Below are 25,970 nucleotides of genomic sequence, written 5' to 3' on the forward strand. Positions count from 1 at the left end.
AGCCCACAAAAGTACCTGGCTCCACTCAGGAGGAGCTTCCAAGGAGCTGGTGGTGCTGGGTAGGAGCAGAGGGACTGGAGTGTGAGGGACAGACAGCAGGGCTGCTCTGCTCCATCCCCAGCTCCAATCCAGACTCGCAGCACTCCTCTCCCCCAGCAGGGAGAGCTGCTGAAGCTCCAAACACAGAGCAAAGCTCAGAACAACTCCAAAACCCCTCGGAAAAACTCTGCAGTAAGGAGCAGCACAAGCTATTAATGCCCATCATGCACAGAACCCCCCTGGAATATGAATCCCACAATATCCCATGGCACAGAATCAGCTGGGGGCCACATGACCCTTGCTGTGATCCAAACCCACTTCTCTGGAAATCAAGCAGCTCAGGAAATGCCAGGATCAAACCCCCAGTTTCCATCCAGCCCCCTTTCCCAAGCTGGGATAAACGCAGGAAAGGTCAGTGCCAAGCCACCAGTGCTGGGAGCATCTATAAATCCCATTTTCTCCCTTCCCTGCCCTGTATCCAAGGTCCCACTGGCTGTGGGAGAGACACTTCAGTGCTTTAATTAGCAATAACTTTAATCAAGCCTTTAATAACATCCTCGTTCCAGACGTGCTCTCCGGGTGGCTGACAGCGAGCATTCCAAATGGCTCTAATTTATAGCCAAACCCTCGGAAACAGGTGGCAAGCCTGGAAAATTCGATTTGGAAGCAGCTCCCCTCCCTCCCAGCCCAGCAGGGCAGAGCTGTGGGGCAGCAGGAGCATCATCACCCAGCTGCTTCCAGCCCTTCCCTACCCCTTATCCTCCCGGGAAGGGCAGAGCTGCAATTCCACAGGCATTTCATTGCCAACACACCCGAGCCTGGCCTTTCCAGCATCCACCTGGCTCCAAAGGATCCTAAATATTTTATAAAAAGCCACGTTTGACTTTACCACGCACTCAAACCAGGGTGGGGAAGGAAAAAACGGTTAAATAGGGGGGAAAATAAAATCGGTATTTTTGCCAATTAACAAAAAATCCCTTAAACTGATGATAAAAGCATTACATCGGTGAAACCCCGAGAGCAGCAAGCCTCTGAGGCCGGCTGAGGCAGCGGGAGAGCAGCAGAGGAGGAGGCAGCGCAGATGGGAGGGACAGGCTGCCCGAGGTCCGGGCGCTTGCAGCTGCCTCCCGACTGCGGGAGCGCCGGCAGCCTGTGCCGCAGCCTGCCCGCCCCATTTATCTTCCTTCGCAGCTGGGACATGCCCAGCATGGAAAAAGGTGCTGCTGCAGCAGGCAGGGAGAGCCCCTGCACTTCGGTTTGCTGAGGATTCGGGCGCTGGAAGCAGAACTGCAGCGAGGAGATGGCTCGGCTGCTGCAGCAGCTCTGCAGATGCTGCCAGGTGGATGCTGTGGCTCCTCCAGACTGGAAAAATCAGGGCTGGTCCCACCAGCGAGCAAAGAAACCATCAGAAGCCATCTCCAGATGGAGGCAGATACTCCCTCCTGCATTTTGGAGGCAGGCTGGGAGAGGGAGCTCAACCCACTGCAGCCACAAGCCACCACCCTCCAGAGCTGGTGGGTGCCCCCGCCCGTTCCCTGCTCCATGGCAGTTTAATCCAGACCCCCTTCACCAGAGGGAAGCTGAGAATTGGGATACCAGTGGGACATGAGAGTCCCAAGGCTACCCATGGCAGCAGCCAGGAGGAATGGAGGTGAACATGGTGTTTCCAGAGGCTCCCACCCAGGGCAGGACCTGGCAGTGCCAGCTACAAGGAAAGGAACTTTTGTCACTTTCCACAGTGACAAAAACCTTCTCCAGAAACTCATCACCTCCCCATGAGTGTTCCCATATCCCTAATCCCAGCACATCTCCACCACTACATTCCAGTTTCATGCCCAATTTATTCATGGTCCTTCTAACAGTGAAGAGCTTGACCAAGAGCCCAAGGTTTGGGCACACACCAAATCCAGGCAATTCCCCTTCTCTACTGGCCAGGTTGGATGGGGATTGGAGGAACCTGGGCTAGTGGAAAGTGTCACTGCCTTGGCAGTGGGTGGCACTGGATGGGCTTTAAGGTCCCTTCCAACCCAGCCCTGCTGTGATTCCACAATTCTCTCCTTCAGGAAAGCAAAGGGAAACTCACCCAGGAGCATCTGTTACTCACCTCCCCGGCCCCGCAGACCTGGCTGCCATCTCCAGAAAGAAGGAGGCTCAAGGAGGATCCTCCTCAGGGAAGCTGGGCTTGGTGCACCCGTGTCCCAGGGAAGCTGAGGCAGTGCTGAGGCCGCCCAAGGTGCCTTTGGGAAGGGAGAGGAGGAAGCAGCTGGATGCAAGGAGCGGGAAAGGAGCAGAAAGGCACAGCTCTGACCCCGGCATCGCTCCTCGGGCGCTGGAAACAATGGCAGAGACAGCAGACACAGCCCTCCACCACCCTCCCTCTGAAACAGCCCCCCAAAACTTCCTGCCCTCACAGAAACCTCCTGCAGCAGCACTTCAGCCCCCCATGAGGAGCTGCACCTCCCGTGCACTGCGCTGCCCGTGCTGAGAGAAGAGACCCAGAGCTTTCCAATGAGACAGGTATTTATTTAGTTCAAGCACTAAGGATTTGTTCTCTTGTTGTTGTTGGTTCATATTATCAAACAGAGCTGAGGTACCAGTGACATTCCAACATGAAGAAAAGGAACCTTTTTTTCCCCTTACACAATTTCTTCAACTACTTTTATCAAGACAAAACGTGAGGCATGGAATAGCTGCATGATGGACTGTACAACGAGCAAGCCAGAGCAGGGAGGAGAAAAGAAACAGAGCCGAGACCTTCACTCAAGAAATCACACAAAAATCAGCATTAGAAACATCTGTTCCCATGGTTCCACTGGCCACGTCCATGGAGTAAAAGAAAACTAAAATCTAAAACCTGATGGATGGTGCAAAAGAAAAATAATAACAAAAAAAAATTAATGTAAAGACCGCGGAGCTGCTGTGCTCACCTTGGAAGCGTTTTCCCTGGAGAACTGGGACGAGGACAGGACAGCCCTGTGGTCAGGTTAAGCACGGGCTGTCAGCAGGGACGTGCACTGAAGGTACCTGGCTGTGCTGAGCAGCCCCAGGGCATCCTCTGCAAGTGCCAATCCTCCGAGCTCCTGCAGCCCCCACGGAGCTGTGGGAATGCTGCTCTCCAGACCTCAGTTTCCAGCGAGTTCTGGACAAACCTGCTCTCAGGTCTTCCAGGAAAAGCATCCAGGCTGCTGGTCCATCACAGCCCGTATGGGCTAAGCCAGCTCCTTAAATCCAGTGCTTAAAAGCTTGGGACTGTGGGAAGCAGAGGGGGCTGGTTCTATCAGAAGCAAGAAAAAATCAGGATGTGCTCGTGGGGAACAGCCAAATGAGGACCAACAGAAGCTGCACGGAGAACCAAAGGAGAAAAAAGCGAACCAAAGCAAAGGAAGAAGCAGCAGGATGAAGCATTTCAGCACGGTTAAGAACAGTACAACAAAGGAAAAGCAGCCAGGTTTCCTTCCCCCAGAGAGTTTCTTTTAAATAAAGAATGATCCTTTGTCACATATCATTGATGTTTATTTCAAGACATGCCACGTCAAAAAAATTCGCCTTTAATATTGCATTAGAAAAGCACTTTTACATCTCGTTCTGCCTTTAAGTTATTGTTGTGCAGAGCTGCTAGAAACCCAGGGCAGGGCATGAGCCTGGCATTCACCTCAGCAATGAAGAATTCCAACTCTTTTATGCCCGCTTCCTGGGGAAAGTGGTGGTGAGGACGATTCCCTTCCTCTCCCCCAGGTGGTTATTTTAGATGGTAGAGAGAGAGGCAGAAGAGAACCAAGGAGGAGCCTGAATATTCCCTTGCAATTGTCCATTTAATTCGCAATCGCAACACAGACTCGAGAATTCCTTCCTGCACTGTAACTCGGCCAGAGTCGCCCAGCAAACAATGTATTTACAATTGTGTTTATTAACTTACACAGCAACTTCACAATGACTAGTAAAGATTAAAAGGGTGCACTTCTAGTGTGTTCCATTCCGTGTTTCTTGGGTAGCTACATCTCGTAACATCAGCAAAGCTCTACACAGATTCCTCAGCCAAAGGAAAACAACAAAATCAGCACTGAAAAGAGTAAAAAAATTAAAGCCGAGAAATAAATATCAAAGAAAAAAGGTTAATTGTGAGCCTAATTCCATAGAAAACTAAATTACTAATTATTTAACCAAACTATACAGCTCTAGAGAACCAAACTAAACCAACTTGGAAGACTGAACATAAAAAAAAAAAAAAAAAAAAAAAAAGCTAAAAAATAAAGGCATAAATCTGCATAATCAGAAGTTGGTTTCCATCCTACTCAAGTCCCTCCCTTTCCATCTAAGATGTCTCAACTAAGATTCTGTAGATCAAAGTAAACACCCCTTCCCCACCGACCTACGCCCACGCTCTGGAAAAGCGGGTGCATTCCCCTCTGCTGGGGCAGCCAGCTGCTCTTCCCTCTTTCTCCCAAATTTCCAAGGTTTCAATCAGCTTTGGCAGCTTTTAGTGCCAGTCCTGATTTCAATATTTCCCCTAAAAAAACAAAGAAGCAAAATGCTTTCTCCTCCAAACAGCAGAACCGTTAAGGTCCCATCTCTCAGGCAGTAATAATTCACTTCATTGGTGTTCTACTTAAAAAGGAAAAAAAAAAGGGTTCTGAAAACTCATTTTGCACTCATTATTTCCCTGTTTCCTGCAAGTGTTTTGCTAATGCACATCCACCCTTTCCTTCCCCCCCAAATCCTCCAGAAGCCACTCATCCCAAAGAGCCCATCCGTGTTTCCCAGTAATGCTTCCTTGGCAATGTGTCCCCTCTGCCTGGGTGAGAATTCCCAGCTCCAGCAGCCAGGAGTGTCAAACCCCTGCTAAGGCCAGGCTGGGTCTGGACACCAGGCAGACTCGCTCTGCTCAAAGCAATTAAGAGCTTGGGGTTAATTTGTGTTTAATTATCAAGGATAAGCCTTTAACCCTCGGCATCTGCCGCCTCCCCCCGTGATTCCGCCTGCTGTCTACACATTCCCAGTTTCTGAGAGAAATCCAATGGGTCAGATTTGCAAGCCTTCTTCTGCACATACATCTCATCTAGGTCCAATTCCAAACTTACTCAGTTGCCATCATTTCAAAGTGCAATATCATAACATATTAAAAAAGGAACAAATATTAAGAAATTGTACCTATTTTTTTTTTTTGTTTGGATTTTTTTTTTTTTTGCTTTTGTTTTTTTTTAAAGTTATACCTAGAATACGGTGGAATATTTTGGCTTTTTTTTTTTTTCTTATAAATAATGAAGACACTGACATTTTGTTGGTGTGTGTGTGTGTGTGTGGGGTGTGCTTGTGAAGCTAAAGATCATCTCCACGAGACAGCCAGCGATGATGAACTGCGATACGTTATTACGGAAAGGGGAAGGTTCAAGCCAATATTCACACTGCAGTCAATGAAGAGGACAGGGAGGGAAAGCAGTGATGTTCTGGAGAAAGGTGGAAGCCACATGGTATTAGCAGGAACAGCCTCCTTCACTGACAGGCTGCTCTTGAGGCTTTTCCAGTTTTATGTCAATCACTGGAAGGAGGAAGTTAAGGCAAACAGATCTCCAACTCTGTTTCCCTCCCAAGAGCAGGATTTTGAATGGCATTTTCAGTGCTTTCCACTGAAATACTCAGAAAGACCAGCTCCAAACCAAAGGTTTCTCACCTGCCCCTCCTGCCCTGGCACTGGCACATTAAATTTGCAACAGAAGCTATGTCAGACCCCAATGTTTGTCTCTAACCAGCCTGCTGTTTCCAGCAACCCCACTGACCTCTTGCTATGGGAATTAAAGACGCATGGATACACTGGAGGGTCTACTCACTGCTGCTGCAGAATCACAGAATCATTCAGGTTGGAAGGGCCTGCTGAGATATTCAAGCGCACCTGCTCCCCCAGCACTGCCAAGGCCACCAGTATCCCAATCCCCAAGTGCTACATCCACAAGGCTTTAAACCCCTCTGGGAATGGGGGCTCCACCACTTCTGGGCGCACTGCTCACCCCCAGAGCTCCAGCCGTGCCATCCTGACCTCCTCACCAATCCTTGCCCAGCCAAACCTCTCTGCTCCCCCAGCAGCCAGCAAAGCCCTGCCAGCAGCCTGAATTCCCCTTCAGTGACAGCTGATGTCCCACAAGGTCACTGCAGAGCTGGCTGCTCAGAACCTGCCTGTGATAAGCGACTCCCTCTGCAGCACTCGAATTCCCAGCGGATGCCCTATGGCTACAGCCTCACGAGCCTTTCCCAGGAGCAGCTCTGAATGCTAATCCCCAGCTCAGAGCTGTTCACAAGACTCCACTGCTCCCCTTATCAGGGAACACAGAGGCAAAGAGATCACACAGCTGGTACTCCAACTTATTTCTTTAGGGGGTTGAAGTTGCTTTTTAAAGAGATTTGGAGAAAATAAACACAGAAACGGAAACACAAGACCAGCAATTCATCTCCAATGTTTGGTCCATTTGGCTGATTTAAAGCTTGAAGTATGTTTAAGTTGGAGATGCTTGACATGAACCCTGCCAGCTTCATCTCAGAGCCTGAACGGGTCAAGATCCTTGAACCCTCCATGTTTTACAAAAGTGCCCCCATTAATCCTCATGCAGCTGCCTGGCAGAGGATCCTATCCATCCCTGCTATCTGCAGGCTGCAGGAAGCCCAATTCCCTAAATGCACTCCCATTTAGAGACTGGTGATCAAACTCCCTGCCACAGCCCTGCCTGTGCACTCTATCTCCCCATTAATAAAGATTGCTGCTCATTAACCTTTTGGGATGTGCTTAACAAAATATTTCTGATCACTCAACTTCCTATCACACAAAGCTTGTGCCTCAGCAGCTGCAATCCCCAGCTTCCCAAATCCTTCTTTTCCCCATGCATCAGATACTCTGATGAAATTTCAGTGCCAGGCTTGCCCCACTCCCACAGTTCCTGGGACTTCCTTCCTCCAAGGCACAATTTCTCCTCTATTTATGAGCTCCATGATCCCTGCTGCAAATAAAACCAACAACCCTGGAAAAGCTGCTATTCCAAGCACACCCACTGGCCAGGTCAGTGATTCCAGTGTAGCCATATAGTTTAGAAGCCTTTTCCATCCCTCATGGCACCTGCTTTCCCTTGGCTGAGACTGATCCCATCAGCTGAGTCTTCTCCCTCCCACCACAGAGATGCTGCCTGGGGTCCAGGCTGTGACAGGCTGCCCTGGGAGGTTATGGGATCTCCATCCTTGGAGATCTGCCAAGTTTCCCTGAATGTGACCTGGAGAAACTGGCTCAACATGGGAGTCAGCCTTGCTTTGAGCAGGAGGGTCAGAGAAGGGGCCTTCAGAGGTCCCTTCCCTTCCAAAACCAGCTTGGTTTTGGATTCTGTCAGTCAGATCTGCAAGAGCCACAGGGGTTTTTGTTCAGATCTCTTTGCAGCTGTTTTCTCCCACCTTCCACACATTCAAACACCAAGCAAAGAATCCTTCTGGATCACCATTCCTTCCCCTGCTGCCTCCCCCCTCAACACCCCTGCTCCCAGCCTTCCAACCACCAATCCTCCTTCCTCAGCACTTCAAGCTCCAAGGTTACTTGCCCCTATTCCCCCTCTTTCTGGGCTGTCCTCGAGGGCTGCAGCAGATTCTCCTCATCCAGGGTAATGCCTGGCACAGGCACAGAAAGGATACTGTCTTCTCTACTTTTGTCTTGTGTGCTTTCCATCCCAGGCAAGGCAGCTGCCACGCGTCGGAAAAGCTGCAAAGAACCACACAGGGAACAGATGAAAACAACGGCTCCCCCCGGCTCAGACAGCTCAAACAATGATTCAACACATCCCCCAGCACTATTTACACTGCTCAGCCCCAAAATCCTGACACCAAATATAACCTTTATTCCTACAAAAGGGCAAAGCACAGCTCTCGGTAGTGGAGATCAGCAAACCTCCTGCACCTTCTCTGCAAATAGGATGGGTGGGATCCAGCATTTCACCTCACACTTGCCGTGGATGTCCACAGACCCCAACAACCTCCCCCTGGCAGATAGGAATCAGATTTTCCCACCTCCCCAGAGGATTACAGAGGAGCATGGACATGCTGATGAAGGCAAACCACCATTCAGGAGCCTGTCACCACATCAGCCAAGATGACACACATGGAAAAGTATCAAAAAATGGGATGTATGGAAAGGATTTCTTCCAAGCCTCACCCATCTGTGGCTCAGGCTCCTATGAAGCAGACAAAGGAACATGCCCAAACCTAATCCTCATCTTTCGGAGCCCACTCCATGGTTATCCTAAGCCCACACTCAGGGCATAAAGCACAGAACAAATGCATCCAAAGCCTCTCACTTGAACACCACCTCCAGTTTCCCAGCAAGGTCTGAGCTCCAAACTCTTCTTAGAACAGTTTTATTCCACTTGAAGGAGGCGAGATGGAATGAGACCCATTCCCTCTCCTGCATTTCCTACCCTTGCCCCTGTGGTTCAGAGCTGTAATTTCCACCACAGGGCTTTTCCCCACCCCTTGGGGGAGGACCTAGAGATGTGCCTATATCAGTGCAGAACTCCCCTGCACAGGAAGCTCTCCATCCATCCATCACGTGTTCCCGCTGCATCCCCTGATGTCAGGCCTGGCATGTTCCACTCCTGCACATTTTCCTGCCTCTCCTCAAATGACACAAAGCTAAACCACTTATTGCCAGTGACCCACTTTCCACAGAAAACCCAGCCAAGCCTCTGCCAGCCTGTTTACATCAGGAATGTGGGTACCTGAGCAGCCCTGCGGGTCCCTGCTCAAGGGCTTTCCTCACTTTGGCTCCCAGTGTCCCAACGATGCTGGAGTGACAATGAATATTTTGTTGGCCTGACAGCCCCCTCCAAGCTCACCACGAGCAAGCCCCCAGGTCTGTCTGGGATCTCTCTTGGCAGGAATCTGGCACACACACTGGAATCTGGCCAAGGACAGAGGTCTGAGAAGCCAGGACTCCCTAATTTCAGCCAACATTTCCAAAGTAAAAAAAGCTCTGTATTGCTGTGAACCTTTCCCACTAACCTGGACCTTCCAGCCTCCCTAAAAACCTCAGGGAAATCCTCATAGGCCAAACAGGAAGTAACAAAATTCCAGATGCTAAACTCTCCCTAAATCAATAGCAGGAATGCCCACACAGAGGAAGGGTGAGGAGTCTTTAAAAAATCCTCAGCTGATGGAACCAACTGGAATTTAAACCACACTGCTGACAGAAAGGCTGCTTAAAATACAGTAATCCTTTCTTTACATTAAGACCAGGAATAAAATGATGCTTTTAGCAGTATTTCTCCCCTAAATTATTGGACTAAAAATAGGAATTTGGCAACTAAGAAAAATCAACTTTATTTCTTATTAACCTCCTGCTTATCAGCCCCAGCATATGTGAATAAATCCAATTAGGGAAACTTCCTGATGGTTGGAAAGCAGCCTTCCCACAAGGCCCTCTGAGCTTCCTGGTGCTGTCAGCCCTGAGCCAGTGTGTGTCTGTACACACATGAACATGTTTAAATGTTTGTGTGGGTATAAAAACACAAGTATTGATGAGCATCCAGGACTCTTCTTCCAAGGCAGGAGTGAAATGCAGCAGCTGAAAGACTAAAAGCCACACAAACTCTCTTTCAGCGTTCAACTCTGCAATCTGCTTCCTGATAAAAACTCTGGAAAAAAGCCTCATCTCACCACCAGTTTCAAGTCATTTGCCAAACTGTGCCTTTCCTGCTACTCCAGCCAATAAATCCCAACAGATCAGGGTCACAAAGGACTGCAGGCACAAACCAGTTTTCAGCCACACTCCAGCAGCAATATGGAAAGGACAGGAGGATCACTGTCCAGATGGAAAAGCCAAGCAAGAAACCTGTTCCCCAGCAGCAAGGCAAACAAAAATCTTTCCCTAATTCTCATTCTCTGCAACTCTGAGGATCATTCTTGCCCATCAGATGGCTAAGAACCAGGAGACAGGAGAAAGAGCCCATCTCTGTGAGAACAGGGTCACAGAGGGGCTGTGCTCAGAGAGCTGCTGCCGTGAGAAAGTTCTTCTGCCAAGCACCACATTCATCCCCTGGCTCCTCCAGGGCCAGCGTGGAGTGTGCCAGGTACTGCTGGAGGGAGGAACTCAAGGGCTCTCCCTCCCCTCTCTTTCTACAAGGCAGCAAAATGAACCCTGACATATTCTGGGCATGAAATGCAGGGACTAACAATAAGATTCCCTGCAATACAGACTGCTGAGACAGAGCAGGAATCACAGAGTCTTTTAAAGCTTATTCAGGGCTGGCAGAATGAATCACAGACTGCAGCTCTCTGCATTAAAGGAGCAAGTTATCTACTTCTCTGCTCCAGCTTAAGGCTCCCCTGGCAATCAGTCTTTGCAGGACGCAAAAGCCAATCTTTTCCCCTCTGCTGCATCAGTTTAACCCCACAATAACACTACCACCACTTTCATTCCCTAATATCCACCCATTTTTCCTTCAACACGCCCTGTCCAAAGCCAGAAGGAACAGGAAGTGTGAAGGACCTTGGGGACTGCAAACAGCTCTGCAGTCACAGATCCAACAGCAGCCAGAACTGAGGTGCCATCCTCAGAGCTCTCCCCTTTCCTGACACAGGGAATGGCAGAAAAAGCCTGGCAGCAGCATGGTCCCCTCTGCTTCTCTGCTGGTAGAAGAGCTGGCAATACTGGAAAAAACTGACACAGCTGCAGTTGGAAGTAGAGAGCATCTCACCTGCTGGGGTCCCAGCACAAAGCCAGGCCCTCTGGATCTGCAGGACAGCTACAGGCAGCATGGAGCTGGAAGCAGTGCCCTGCCCTCTTATCCAAAAAGGATGACCCTGAAGCTAAAAGCTGCACCCAAGGACAAAAGTCCCCTGGATTCCCACTGATGAGGAGCAGCTGGAAAGGTCACAGCCATTCCCTCCCTGAGCAGGACAAGAAATTCAGCTGCTTCTGGATGAAAATACTGTATGAAGATTGACATAGACAGTGATTGTTCTTCAGGATCAGAATATATTGTAGAGAGGAGTTATCAGTTATGGGAAGGTCAACTTTGCATTTAGCTTATTAAGGATTTTACACAGGTTATGGGAAGGGGATCCATTCTGCAGTTGTACTTTCCCATTTCACTGGGAGAGAATTTATTGCTAAGTTACTAAAATAAATTCACACAATTTAATAGAGAAGCTGCAAGAAAACAGGAAACTATCTAAGTGGTGGCATTAAAAGTCTTGTCCTTTGATAACTGCTTGAACAACTACTTATTAAACTAATAAAAAACGAGAGTTACAAATATTCTAGAATACAGAACAGTTTTGAAATCCTTGAGCATCCCAGTCCACACCTGCAACACATGGATCAAAACTCTTAAGAAAAATCCATTTTTAATTCTTTCTGAATATCCACTCATGTCACTGCACAACATAAAATGCTCAGGGTTCCAGCTGGCCCTGAAAGGCACAACTCCCTCAGAGAACCTCTGGAAATATGGCAGGGCACAGAAACTCCCTCAAGGAAAGAAGGAGTGTAGAGCTCCATCATCATCATCATCACTCAGTGAGAGGCAACTGCTCTCAGTGCACACCCCCAGGTCTAAGCACTCATTAAAGACTGCAGCACAGAATCCAAACCCTAATTACAAGGCAGGCTCTGTTGTGGCAGGATAATTGGGGGACCCTGGAAGCCAACATGCCCATGGTGGGTGATGCAGTGAAGCAGCTCTGAGTTAACACTGCTATAATTATCCCATTACATAGGGAATCATTTTCCTACTTACAGACAAAGTCAGGGGACATTTTAATAACAGACTCTTTAGTCCTGTCTAGAACATGAAGTAGTTTATAATCCTATTTTATTACTGCTTCTGCACAGAAACCATTTGTGTAACTACATATATAAAATATACATGGAATGTCATCCATACAAACGGAATCTCTGATGGTTTGGGTGGGAAGGGACCTTAAAGCCCAGCCAGTGCTACCCCCTGCCATGGGCAGGGACACCTTCCACTATCCCAGGCTGCTCCCAGCCCTGTTCACCTGGCCCTGGGCACTGCCAGGGATCCAGGGGCAGCCACAGCTGCTCTGGGCACCTGTGCCAGGGCTGCCCACCCTCACAGGGAACAATTCCTGCCCAATATCCCATCTAAACTTAGCCTCTGGGAAGCCATTCTCTGTGTCCTATGGCTCCATCCCTTGCCCCTAGTCCCTCTCCTGGAGCCCCTTTAGGCACTGCAAGTGGCTCTGAGCTCTCCTTGGATCCTTCTCCCCTCCAGGTGGGCACCCCCAGCTCTCCCAGCCTGGCTCCAGCCCTGGAGCAGCTCTGTGCCTCCTCTGGACTCTCTCCAGCAGCTCCACATCCTTCTATTCCTGGGAGACAGGGAGCTGAACACAGCATTCCACACATGTGTGCTTGCTCTGTGGAGACACCCATGAATTTATGTCTTCTCCAGGTCTGAATTTAAAGAGCCACAGCTCATCTCAGGACATAAACCCTCATTATTCTGCTGTTCCATCAGTTCAAAAGACCTTTCACTGCTTTCCCCAATTCAAAAGCAACTCATCATCTACTAGAAATAAATAGCTCTGGCTGTCCAGGAACATTTGCTGGCACTTCCAGTGCCTTCCAACAGAGTAGGAACAGCAGTTTCTCTGTCTCCCAGTGCACTGGAAGCATTTTAAGCCACCATGCTCCTCCTTCACTGGTTTGTTTCATTCAGTGAAACAGAATCTCAAACAGTCCTCAGACCTGTGCTTCCCCAACCTTGTGTCTCATCTCAGTCTAAACAGTAAATCTGGATTACCAAAAACCCAGGAAGGTGTGATTCTGTACTCACAAAGCTTCTTCCATAACTCCTCTGTTATGCAAGGGGAAGGAAGTCCCAAACCATGTGGTCAGAGATCCTTGGGAACTCAGCCAACAATTCAGCTCTGAGGTGTTGCCTGCTGAGTGTGGACTACAATTCCCACTGGCCCCCTCTGCCAAGGCTTCCCAAGATCCAGGGAAGTGTTCCTCCCACAAGGGTGTGTTAACAGCAGACACTCACCTGTTTTACATTGTATCCTGCTTTTGCACTAGTTTCAATGAACATTACATTCAACTCTTTGGCTTTCCTTTCTCCTTCTTCAATGGACACTTGTCTGGGGAAGAAAACACAGAGTTAGGGGGAAAAAAAAAACCTGGAAAAATATCTTAACAATTAATATTTATTATACTTTTAAAAAAACCTGTAAGTGATTTATCTGAAAACTCTTAAAGGCTTTTTTCCTGCATGAAATGTACAGCTGTTGACAGGCTCACTTCACTTCCATGGTACACCATGCTCCCAAAGCAGAACTCAGCATTCCATCAAAACAGCCAAGTGTTCAGCCCCAAACCCCTGTCCAGGAAGCTGTACTTAAATGTCTGAACAACTAGCAATCACAGTCCAAAAATAATCATCAAAACCAAGCTGTTTTAACAAAGGTCCAAGTATAACCCTCCCTCATATGGGAGGAATTTTGTCCTGTTTTTCCCTGGATATGTGTTTCACCCATTAAGCAGAACATTATTAAGAATAAATATTTGTAACCAGTTTTTTCATTCACTGGTGTAGGCTGCAGTCAACAATCCCTTGTCTCCTGACATCTATACAAGATGGTGATGGTTTTTAACTGATTCACAGCACTGTGATGGAAATTTGGCTTAGACAAAAGAAAGGGTTTAAAATTGAGACTTCCCAAGTCATAGCAGAAAAAAATCCATTTAAATATACTCCTTAAAATAAGAGCACACAGCAGCAGAGTAAGAACACAATGTATGAAAGCTGGATTATTCCTCCATACCTCTTATCTGCTAGATCTGTTTTATTTCCCACCAGCATGATGATGACATCGCTGCCCCGTTCCGTTCTGACATCATCGATCCACTTTGTGGTTTGCTGGAAGGAGTTTACATCTATCAGAGAACAGTGGAGAGGGTTATCACTGCAGGTGTCCCTCACAGCTCACCAGGAAATACATCTGGACTTGGAAAGAAAAGCTTCATATTCTGTGGAGTCGGCGGAAGAGGGTGATGAAGAATCAGCGAGTGAAACCCTGAATCTCCCCCACTAAAGGACATGGAAACTCTGGCATTAATTTCACATGGGCAAGTGCTTCATTACAGGTGGGTTCAAAGCCAGGGAGGGAACTGAGTCCATCTATAATTTGGTTTTGGCAGCACCTAAAATGAAAAGTCTTATCACTTTGTTTCAGTTCCTTATTTTTTAGTTCAACATAAAGTACTTTCTACAGGGAGCAGGGATTAATTTTTGCACTTTACACTGCTCATGCCTTGTGCACCTACAGAGGTTCCTACAATTCCACTGCTTCTCCAAATCCTCAATCCCAGCCTTGCATTTTGTACTCCTGAATAAGTCACTTCTTATTTTCTCTAGGGTATCCCAGGGTTATACAACACAGCAGCAACTCCCGTGGCACTGAACACTTGCCTTCAAAACAATTTCTAAATCTTTACATAAAACCAGAAGCTGAAATTTAACCTCTTCACAGGCACTTAATGCTACATCCTTAAAATCTGCAAGGTAAGAATTCTAGACTGTATGATGCTTGAGAAGTTGCATCCCACAGGAAAAAAGAAGGTGGAGGGAAGCTGCCACAGAGCTCAGCATTTGCCTGTTAGTGACACAAAGAGCATCTGAGCAGCCAAAGTAGTTTCAGTACTTAAAAAGGGAGGGGGGCTCTGCAGCAGTTCTTGAAAAGTATTGATTTTTTTTTTAATGGCTTCAACTGCAAAGTAATATATTGTGTGCTAGACAGCCAAGACTTGATCACTTGCCAGTCTTAATTCTCTTTACTGCTTGGCAATATTGAATCTGCTGGGTCAGGAAAAAATTCAGAGTTCACAGCTAGCTTGTAATTTTAGCTCAAAGGAAAGTGCCATTTTTAACAATTAGAGCTTTTCTAGGTAAAGCCCCTATTCCTGGCTGTAATCTTCTAGTACTTATAAATCAAAGGACAAGAACTTATGCATTTGTGTAGAATTAGGCCATTGTTCTCAGTCAATTCTGGTTTAGAACTGAAATTGTCTGAAGGTTTAGTTCCCCTAAAATAGAATTTCTGCTCTTTGCCAGTGCAGGAACTGCTAAGTTAAGGGATGTCTGGACTGAGGGGAGGGACAGAAGGAGCAGGGCTGAAGAAGCACTAATATTTTAGTTGACAAAAATGTACATACCTTAGTAAGAAATGAAAGAGCAATTGTTAAAGGGTAAGGGCTTAGTGGTAAGTTTTACATCTTGCAGCTTGTGAGAGTGGCTGATTCCAAGGAAAATGTGATGTTAATGCGTTCTCCCCACCAGCCCGTGCCCAGATTTCATTTGGTGGGGGAGAGTGATGAAGACCAAAGACCAAAGACCAAAAGTCACAGGTGATGTTATGACCAAAAGGCAGATGGAAGAGTGCAACGAGAGCAGGCAGGACTCGAGGACTGAAGAAAATGGGCTAGGGAAGGGTTAAAATGGTATTTGTGAGACAGCTGATACATTACAACAGCAGCAACCACGGGGCTTGTGTAAAACAAGCAAAGAAACCACGTTTTTGTCATGCCAGGATGAAGCCCAAGCAGATGACGTGAGAGGACATGCAAAGCTAAGCTAGAGGATGAAAAGGGCAGAGTATTAGAAATGCAGAATTCCCCCCACTCACTTGTGATATCATAAACAACAACTGCAACAGTGGAGTCACGAATGTAGCTAGGAATCAAGCTCCTGAACCGCTCTTGACCTGCTGTGTCCCATAATTGCAACCGTACCTAACAAAATCAGTCAAACAAGCAAGAAAAATAAGAAAAAAGGTCAAAGCCAGTGCAAAATACCTACTTGTGATATCGTAAACTACTACAGCAGCAGCAGAGTCACGGATGTAACTGGGAATGAGGCTACGGAAACGTTCCTGACCCGCAGTATCCCACAGCTGCAACCTGATCTGTGGGTGGGAGAAAATTAAAAAAGCCAAACTGCCACTAAAAATGAAAGAGTAAAGAAATGGTTTACTTTTTGTTTTTTGGTTTGTTTTTTTTTTTTTTTCAAAAAAAGCTAAATAAAAAGGATAAACTCATGCAGGAGGTGCCTGGGGACTGGGAGCAGCAGGACACTGTCTCCTTACAGCAAACTCTCCCAAGGGATAATAGCAGCCAAACTGGGGGTGCAGCTTCCCAAAAAATGCTTCCCTTCCAAAAGGGGAGGAATGGAATGGCTCAGCTGCCAAACTGAGGGGACCAACAAGAAAGCTACAGCTGAAGTGATGGAATCACCATCCCTGGAAGTGCTCAGAAGTGTGTGGATGTGGCACTTGGGGACGTGGGCTAGGGAATGGTTGGACTTGATCTTGGAGGGCTTTTCCAGCCTCAGTGATTCTGTGAAATGTTCACCTGCAGTTCTCCCTGCATGAGAGATTCATGCTCTGCTCTCCTTCATCAGACTCACACAGACAACCTCCAGCAGCATGAAGGATGGCTGCTGGTGGAAAAGCTATTCATGTCAGTTTTTCAAGGGTAAAATGCTCGTTTTAACTCTAAACTACACAGTAACATGCACAGAGAGGCTCAATGGCTCTTACCAGCAAGGTTCTGGAAGAAAAGGCAAGACACACTAAAAGCAACATGTATGGCAAGGTGTGCAAGGGCCAGTTTGGCCATGGAAAGCACATTTCATCCCTCAAGCACTTCTGATGCAATCCCATTTATGGGGGTTTATCCAATCCCATTTATTGGGAGTTTATCCAGTACCACAAGCTCCTGCAGCACTGCAGTTTTGTTTCTGCAAATAGCTCAACTGAGGCTGAATTTCTTAATTAAGAATCTGAGCTCATTTTAAACCACAGCTTTGCTTGCACAGAGCAGTGATTTCACTTGATGAGCTAAAACTGCACCAAGCAAGGAAACAAGTCTCATTTGTCAACTCATCAGAGGCCACCTTCTTTTTAAACAAGGAGTATTAAGAAGATGGAGCCAGAAGTTAACTGGCCACATCTGGCAATTTGTATTTTACCTGTTTTGTGGCATCAAAAGCTGAAGGGGTTAAGCATGGCTCCCCTTTCTCCAAACTCCCACCATCATTCACCCCTCAAAATATCTCTTTCCTACAAGAGGATGACACTAAAGCATCTTTTGCCCCTCCCAAACTGCACCTGAGAGCCCTGAACACACAAACCAAATGATGATTTCCCATTCCCCACTGCTGTGTCTCCAGAGCACTTGTCAGTCTGGAAGCAGCTGGGAGATGAAGGCTCAGCCTGTGCTTCTGAGTGATCTCAGAAGTGTGGGCTGCACAAAACCAGATGCTGGTCCTCATTCCTACTGCTCACAGAGAAAAGCAACAAAATCTTACTCACTGTTCGATCCTCCAAGTACATGGTTTTCGATAAGAAGTCAATGCCAATTGTTGCCTGTAAAGAGATGAGAAGAGCTCTTATAAAAATGTCAGAACACCTGCAGTGTGAAAATCATTTCAGGGTAGCAGCAGCAGCTGCAAGAAAAACAGGTTGGGTTTCTTATTTTTAAGATATAGCTTGATTCAATAAGCAACTTGTTTAATGTATCCACAACCAGAACAATTCCTTAAAGCACAAAAGGTTTTAAGCTTGACTTCAGTTCATGCACATGACAGTTTAATCCACACATTTCTTTGGGTAGAGGCAGGGATTTTTATGCCTGTGACAAATTGGTGTCCTCCAGCTCAACCAGGATATGTGGGCACACTGTCTTCTTCCCAACTGCCAAATATCTCCATGGATCTTCACTTTTCCAGGCAGATTAAGGCAGACACCTACATGATCCCCAACAACCACAAAAGCTTGGTTCATCCTGATGCAGCATAACTGCACCCAAACTTCCCAACACCAGTGGGAGCTTCCTGGAGAACATCTTAATGGCAGTGGGAAGCCCTATTCCCTGTGTTCTGTACCTCCATGCCTTGTCCCCAGTCCCTCTCCAGCTCTCCTAGAGCCCCTTTAGGCACTGGAAGGAGCTCTGAGCTCTCCCTGGAGCCTTCTCCCCTCCCAGCCTGTCCTACCACAACACAGGGAAGCAGCACTATCAAGGGGTGGATTCCAGCATGTTCTATACACCAGACTTTTAATCTTGTATGATATGTGACACGTGGGGCCAGAGCACAAAGGAAATCATTCCCAGCATGTCCATGAAGGAGAATCACTCCTGGTAAAATAAACACCTCCAATCACAAGGTTTTATTCCAGGTGTTTGGGTTTCTGACACAGTACAGCAAGTTCTTACTGGTAAGACAGAGGGACACAGCTGAATTCCTCTCATCCAGCAGTGAGCAAAAGGAATCCAATGCACGGCACGGATTTTATTAAATGGCAGCTTTCTATTTTTAACAGCTGAACATAAAAGCCCCATGTTCAAATCATAGGTTTCAGAAAAATATGCATTCAAAATCTGCCAGAAATGTCCAGAACAAGCAGATTGTCCCTGAACTCGCCTCCTGCTGCAGTTACCCATGATCAGGGCGTGATGTGCACTGGCATTAAATACTGGCCTCTCAGGGGTCTCTAGAGAATCCTGGGCATCCAAAAATGCCTCTTTTGAGTTGACACCAACAGGCAGTGTGATTTTTGCCAAATTCCTGGAGCTTTTGTGACTGATTCCTTCTTCCAGCTACAGCACAATAGGAAGTATGGCCCCACCTCAGTCACAACTCCAGGAAAATCAAGGAGTTTGGATTAATGGCTCTGACCCAAGTCTACTAACACCCAAACTGGGCAGGCAGCACTGATGCCTAAATCCAAGTTATCTTGGAAGCCCTTAGGATTTCTCACTGTTGTGTCACTCACTGATTTTGCAATCATTTAATGTATTACACCAGACCACTTTTCCACGGTGACATCCATATTATCCTAAAGCACACAGGGTCAAACCTCCTCAAGGAAGAACTGGGACACAAACTCAGTAAGGAAAAGGAGTAGTCCTAAAAGAAAAATACTGTGGGAGGGAAAAAATCCCATCTTGAATAAGAGAACTGCCTTCAATGTCCATGTAATTACAGTGGGAGTGTCTGTGAGGATGTTGGCTGCCTTGGGAGCAGTGACGTGGGCTCCAGCCCTCCCACGTGTGCAAGTGTGGCTCTTCCCTCAGCTCAGGGACTCCTTCCCAACTCCTTTTTCCTAGCAGCAGCAAGGAGGAATTACTGAAGGAGGCAGGAGGGAAATCTCTCAATTCAGTGAGATCCTTGGGTAGACACCAAGGAACAGGAGAATTACAACATTTTCCTTTTTTTTCCTTCTTTTTTCTATTACTTCCTCCCCCCACCTCCCTAAAAAAAACCATCCCAGGCACCAGGGAACAGATTTTTCTCAGTTTCATGTCTCCAGAACATCACCAACTGTAACCAAGTCATGAAACATGCTATGCTTGGAGGAGACACACTTCAGGAAACTGAAGTACTTTTATATCTCACCACATCTTGAGCTCATGCTAAATTCTGGGAGTGGGCAACACCGACTGTTCTCCTGGACTGCACAGTGCTACTTTGTAGAACTGTTTTCTAAACATCCTAAATTTTTTTTTTTTTTTTTTTTCCCAGTTAGTATTATTTTATAGCTTGCTGTTTAAGAGAGCTGGGTACCTGTTATGTTATCCACACACAGGGATTAGATCTGTGATGATGTGGTAGAAAATGGTGGGAAAAAAAAATTCCCTGGCTGTGCCTTGGATATTCTTTTAGAACCACAGCTCATCCTGCTGCAAGCAGCAGGTAAACTCCTGGAACAGAATCCAACCCAGAAGTGCCACTCTGGCAGATGGTAAAATTAAGATTTCACAATTGGGAATCCCATGGTCAGTGCCTCAACTTGTCTGGAATGACTTTTCCTGCAATGGAAGACACAGAAGCAGAGGAGTCTTACACAAGATAAAAACATGGATTAATTTACCTGGTAGGTGTTGTCAAAGCTGTCATACATGAACCTGGTGATCAAGGAAGTCTTCCCCACTAAAAGGAGGAAAAAAAACATGGATTCAAGGACCATTCCAGAGCAAGTTTTAAACAAGTAATTTTAAAATGGTTTACTGTATCCAAAAGATCCACAGTGTGCATTTAAACTTCCTGCAAGGACAAGAGCAGTTATTTGACTTTACACTTTTTTTCCCTCTGTATCAATCCCAAGCATCAGTTTTACTCTTAAATATTTGTGATTTGAGATGAAAATTACTTTAATTGCTCTGTTTTCCACCAAGTCATTCAATAATTTTAGTTGAACTGAATGAATTTAACAGCCCCCATAAGTAATTATTAGCAACAAAAAGCTCTTCTCACTCATAAAACTTAAGAATTATTCACTTTCAGACCCCACCATCTTCACAACACTTATTTTATGCTCCTCTCACACCAACAACAGAGCAGAGCTAGGCCAAAGCCTAACTCATACTTTATAGGCTTTTTCCTTCTGCTGCATCTTCACCTGGAGGGATCAGCAAGATACACAGGAACTGGAACATCTCCAGCTGCCTCATTTTGATGTGTATAAATCCTCTTAATTGTAGGCCAGTTACTCAGGAAGCACCTGAAATTACTCAGGGCTGCACCACCTCCCAGTGTTTTTTCCAACCTCCCTGCAGCTGGAATTTGCCATCTCCCAGTGGCAGAGGAGAGGAACTGTGTGACTTGTGTTGGCCATCAAGCACTGCATGTGCAGGTAAAAGGTAAGAAAGAGTGCTCAGGGCAGAGCTTGTGCTCTCCAAGCAATATTCCAGGGATTTTAGCTCTCTGCCAGGGTGACCATCCAGTGAACACAGGGATTTAAGGCAAGATGAAGGTCCCTTCCAATCCAAACCATTCTGTGATTTCTGGGGTGAGTTTTGGGAGGTTTTGTTTGTTTTAGATCTTAACATAAGAGTGTCACCAAAATCTCCAGTATCCCAATTAAGCAGCATTCTCATCTTCAGTCAACCCTGAAAAAGGGCTAAACAAACAGGAACCCAGCAGACAGCCTTGGAGAGATGAGATTTTCCCAAGTCAATATCTGAATTCCTATGTGAATTTCTAATGTATTCTGCTCTGGAGGCAGAATCAGGTTTCCCACGAAGTTAAAAAGCTGCCTTCACAAAGGTAGAGCAAATATTCCCTTCTCTGAGCAGGTTTTTGGAAGCAGTGCATCCCAGGTGGGAATGATTCCTGAATCCCTGACTCAGATTTGTCCCATGGATGTGCTGAACAGCTCGAGCTGCTGGGAGGGGAGGAGGGATTCACTGCAGAGCCAGTGACAATCCTCAGGAGACACACACAGGCAAACCCAATCCCTTCCCACTGCAGCACAGAATCCAGGAATTGATCTGCAGCATCACAAACGAGCTGGTTTTCCTCACATGGCCACTGATGCAAACAGCCACATTGAACTCTTCACGGGTCCAATCTCCCCCAGGAAATTATCTGCTTTGCCAACTCACGACCTCTGAAGGACAATGAAGTGTTCCAGAAAATTTTTGCCTTCTAAGTGACATGTCTTGAATGGGATCTGTCCACAAATCATAAAATATGAAAATATTCTGTTTATTCCTGAAGCCTCCTGACCCCCCTTCACTCATTTCACAAAAAGAGGGGTGAAATAAGGTACTGCTTGGCTTGTTTATATTTAAATATCTGCCTCAACCAACATTTGGAGAGAGCATCCTAATGGACTTAGTTCCAAGACATTTCTTCTCTGAACAGACCCAGGTTTATGTTGGCAGGCACCAGATCAAGATGGTATTAACACCAACTGCTCACAGTTTTAATTCCATGAATACTGAGGCATTGCTGTTCCTCCTTTTAAAAAACCCAAACTGACTCCTTTTAGAAATCCTGGCAGGAATGAAAGCCCACAGCTCCCAATGTATCTCTCATTTCTGTTCTGCCTTGCTGGCAGTATGTTTCTCAAATTCCCAGAAGGCATTAACTTGGGAGTGATTGCAGGCAAGGGAGAGGACAGATTCAGAATTCAAATTCTGAATGGAAAATGCCCTCAGCAGGGAGAAGCAGAACAAGGTAATACAAACAGAGACAAGAACAACCAGCTGCTTAAAATCCAGATGGGAAACAACTGGATAAATAATCCAGGGGTTATAGCCCAAGGAACAGATAAGACACTCAAGACTTCAGCTTTGTTTCATTTAGATGTTGATCTGGGTGTTTTTTAATCTAGTGAGTTAATTTAATCTCCTGGAAAAATTTCCACACACAAGTACATCCAGGGCAGCATTAGTCAGCAATGCAATATCCTTCAGTCCAAAGTATTCCTGGTATGCTGCTGGAACAACTCCAAGAAAAAGGTCAATATTCCATCCTTGGAGGGACAGAGGTGGGGGAGGAAATGCTGGGAATGGGGCTTGCTTTGGCTGGACACACTGACAGCTCTACTACAGGAAGCAAGAGAAAGTCTCAAACAATTCAGGAGCTGAGAAGGAACTTTTTGGCAAAAAAACAGGCAGCTTGCAGAGCTCACAGCAAGCAGCTGAAAGGTGAGGGGAAGAAGTGACTTACTGCTCAGGAAAAGTTGTCTCCAGCCACTTTTCCCTCTGCAGATCAAGATCTAACAGCTAAAAGCTGAGTCCAACCACAATCTGAGCAGGAAGGGCAAAGAACTGGGAAATTGAGGCAATTAAACCTCAAAATAACTTATTCAGCTGGGCAGTGGATTCTCCTCCCCTCCTTGGCACACAGAGCTGTCAGGTGTCATTCCATTCTAGTTTACATCCAAGGCACCTGAGAATCTTTAGAAGAGGAGGGAAACCAAGTAAATAAGTGATGAACCAAAGAAACCATTTGCTTCAACATCAAACCTGGACCTTTTACTGTCATTAAGAGACTGAACAGTGGCTTCACCAGATGAGTTCTTGGCTCCTTCCAACTTTCTATCCAACATCAAACTCCACATCAAACAGCTCCTAGTCACGCCCCAGACACTATTGCTCAAGTGATTGCTGTGCTTATAAAATCCTAGAAGGTTGGAAGGAACCTTGAAGACCAGCTCATTCCAACCCCCTGCCACGAGCAGGGACACCTTCCAATATCCCAGGTTGTTCCAAGCCCTGTCCAGCCTGGCCTTGGGCACTGCCAGGGATCCAGGGGCAGCCACAGCTGCTCTGGGCACCCTGTGCCAGGGCTTTGCATCCTCCCTGGGAACAATTCCTTCCCAATATCCCATCCATCCCTGCTCTCTGCCAGTGGAAGCCATTCTCTGTGTCCTGTCCCTCCATCCCTTGTCCCAAGTCCCTCTCCAGCTCTCCTGGAGCCCCTTTAGGTCATGGAAGGGACTCTGAATTCTCCCTGGAGCCTTCTCTTCTTCAAGTGGGTATGCCCAGCTCTCCCAGCCCCCAGAGCACCTTCTATCATCTAATTATCAATGTACACTTCTGAAGGGGTCCCACTCCAACAGGAATTTTTAAGGTCAGATCTGACTTGTTCAGATGGTTTTCTCTGCTGGATCAGCTCTGAAAGAACCTGGAACTGGTGGCTCCCATAATGAACTGCCTGCTCACCTCATCTACATGAATTCTGGAAGGCTGCAGCGTTTTCATTTGTTCTGGGACAAGAAGAAGTTGGCTGTTCTGATATATAAAATTAGGCAACTCCTAAAAGGAAAGGTTTGATCAGTGGTTCAGCACAGAAACCAGCAGATGCCCAAACACCAACACCCTCCTGAATCAGCAACTGAATCATGGCAGCAAACAGCCAAGTGCCAAACACGACTGTGAGAAGACAGGACACTGTGAAGTTCCTATCAGTGCAATTGTCATGAACCAGGAGGGGCTAAACTCCTTCAGCTCATGGAGTCACCCTGATCAATCCCTTTGTCTGGGAGCCCTGAGGCAGTGCCTGGCAGGGATTTCACAGTGGGAATTCAGCTGCAAGGTGGAATCAATACAATGATCTCGTGCTTCCAGCACTTTGATCCGACAGCAGCTGCTGGAGAGATTCCAAGGTCGTTCCAGCTGATTCTTGCAGGCTGCCTTTTCCCAGCTCCTGGGCAGATCTGTGTGTCCAGCAGCAGCCCCCAGGACTGACACTGATTAATGGCGGGCTCCCACAGCTCCCACAGCCTGTGTGTGCTCTAACGAGGCACTGGGGAGGAGGGCACAGACCCATTAGATAACACACATCACCTCCCTGCCAGCACTGGATTAGGAGGTCATTTGTTGCCAGAGTCTGCAAAGGGCTCAGGCAGGAGTGACCTGCAAGGAAAAGCAGTTGGGACTGTGCCACTTGGACTGTGTGATGCACGAGAAGCAGGTCTGACATCCCCCTTGTGTTTTCCTGGCTTTATCATACTAGAGATTGACATCTTGTGCAAGCATTCTTCTGGAGAATTTCTCCACATTTAGATCACTGACTTCATCCTAGTGCTTCATCACCCATTTCAAAGCATCAGCAATCAGGAAAAAAGCCCAAGAAACATCTTGAAAGCAAAACAACCTTAAAAGTAATCAACATGTCCAGCCTATTCAACTGGAAAACTGCACTTGGCCTCTCCCAGCTCTCAGAAGAAGCCTTGGCAGAGATCCAACCTGCTGAAAGCCAGAGGTAAAGGGAGGAAGATGAGGAAAGCCTTCTCCTCACATAAGCAGATAACTCACAGTGTAATCCCAAAATTTTCACTTGTCCTTTGCCTCCTTTCAGATTTGATTGAAGGATAAACCCCAGTGACACTACAAGTTTCTTTCATAGATAAACTCACCTCAAAATCTTCTATTTTGCTGGGGAAAAAAGAACCAAAACAACCCAGGCACCAAAAGGAAAAGCACTGCTAAGAACAACATACTGAATTATGAATGCCTCAAAACCATTTTTAGATTTGTGTTTAAAAGGAAGCCCCAAAAGGCAGATGCACAGAGTTGACTTTAAACTATCTGTATCAGCCAGTAAGAATATTTTTAGGTATGTCATTCCCAGCACTGGAAACAGAAATGCTGTATTAAAGTGATTAAAGCAGCTTCTTTAAAATATAACAAAAACATTCCCCATCCTCCTCTGCTCTGCACTGTCAAACTATGGAAATTTCACCTGGTTGCCTCAAAGCAAGAAACACAACTCATTCATTATCCAGCAGACTGCATTCACCCAAGGAATTCTCAGTCAGGGGAAGTTTGTCCCAGTCACAGTGAGGAACTCAGAGGATGGAATCCAGTCTAGTCCCAGGGAGCAGAGGCAAAAGCCAAAGCTGAGGAGGATGCTCGCTCTCATTAAATGATTTTTTACCCTGATTTTTTTCCCTATTGATTCCATTCCTGCTCTATTGTCAAGCCTATTTTCTATTTTATTCTGCCATTTCTTTCCAGATGGGAAATGAGATCAGTCCAAAGGACCACCTGAACCAATTCCTTACAGTTTTAAGTCCTCAATATGTTTTTTAAAAATCAAGAAAAAATAAAATTAGTAGAAAGCCTGCAAAATATAAACCTTGAAATCCATGTATGGACGCCTCTAAGTAGTATAAACAAAATGATTCAAATAGCCCCTTTTAAGATCATTTATTCCCAGCCTAGTTAAAGATCTAGGTTATAAGTTATACTGTGGTCCTATTATACAGATGTGCTTCTTTACAATGGAATTTAAGACTCTGTTTAGGAAGTTAATGTAAAATATCCAGAGAGTTACAGGGACACAAGACCCAGAAAAATGTGGAACAATTCAGGTTTGTTTTACATTGTTTTTGGAATTCAAGAGATGCTCTATCTACATGCTTATATATATATTTTTTTTATTCCTCCCAGAGAAGAAGTCACCTTCATTTCAGCTGATTCTGGGTTGGATACTCATTCCAAGCAGAACAAACAATGGCCTGGAGCTGGTGGCAGAGATCAAACAAGGAGATCAGGCAGCGGAAATGAAACAGCGACAGCGAATGCGCCGGCTGGGGAGAGGAGCACAGAGCACCCTCTGAACACAAAGCCCCTCAACACTTCACTCCTGACTTTT

The 25,970-nt window shown here is 46.4% G+C and overlaps 1 protein-coding gene across 3 annotated transcripts in view; it reads right to left on the reverse strand.

Annotated features, from left to right (window-relative positions):
- Positions 1 to 3,926: 3,926 nt before the first annotated feature.
- The window catches only part of RAB6A (RAB6A, member RAS oncogene family), a 41,266-nt gene continuing 19,222 nt past the window's right edge, over positions 3,927 to 25,970 (reverse strand). The window contains exons 2-9 of one of the 3 annotated variants that reach the window (XM_056500428.1): positions 19,951 to 20,009; positions 17,392 to 17,445; positions 15,862 to 15,984; positions 15,706 to 15,811; positions 13,846 to 13,957; positions 13,068 to 13,161; positions 7,699 to 7,765; positions 3,927 to 5,575 (exon numbers count right to left, since the gene is read on the reverse strand). In XM_056500428.1, coding sequence (XP_056356403.1) covers positions 5,511 to 5,575; positions 7,699 to 7,765; positions 13,068 to 13,161; positions 13,846 to 13,957; positions 15,706 to 15,811; positions 15,862 to 15,984; positions 17,392 to 17,445; positions 19,951 to 20,009 — 680 coding nt within the window. In that variant the 3' untranslated portion in view covers positions 3,927 to 5,510. The remainder of the gene's footprint in view (positions 5,576 to 7,698; positions 7,766 to 13,067; positions 13,162 to 13,845; positions 13,958 to 15,705; positions 15,812 to 15,861; positions 15,985 to 17,391; positions 17,446 to 19,950; positions 20,010 to 25,970) is intronic. The other 2 variants (XM_056500419.1, XM_056500410.1) reach the window with 2 other exon arrangements.

The sequence above is a fragment of the Oenanthe melanoleuca genome, chromosome 1 (genome assembly GCF_029582105.1).
Source record: "Oenanthe melanoleuca isolate GR-GAL-2019-014 chromosome 1, OMel1.0, whole genome shotgun sequence".
Classification (NCBI taxonomy): Eukaryota; Metazoa; Chordata; class Aves; order Passeriformes; family Muscicapidae; genus Oenanthe; species Oenanthe melanoleuca.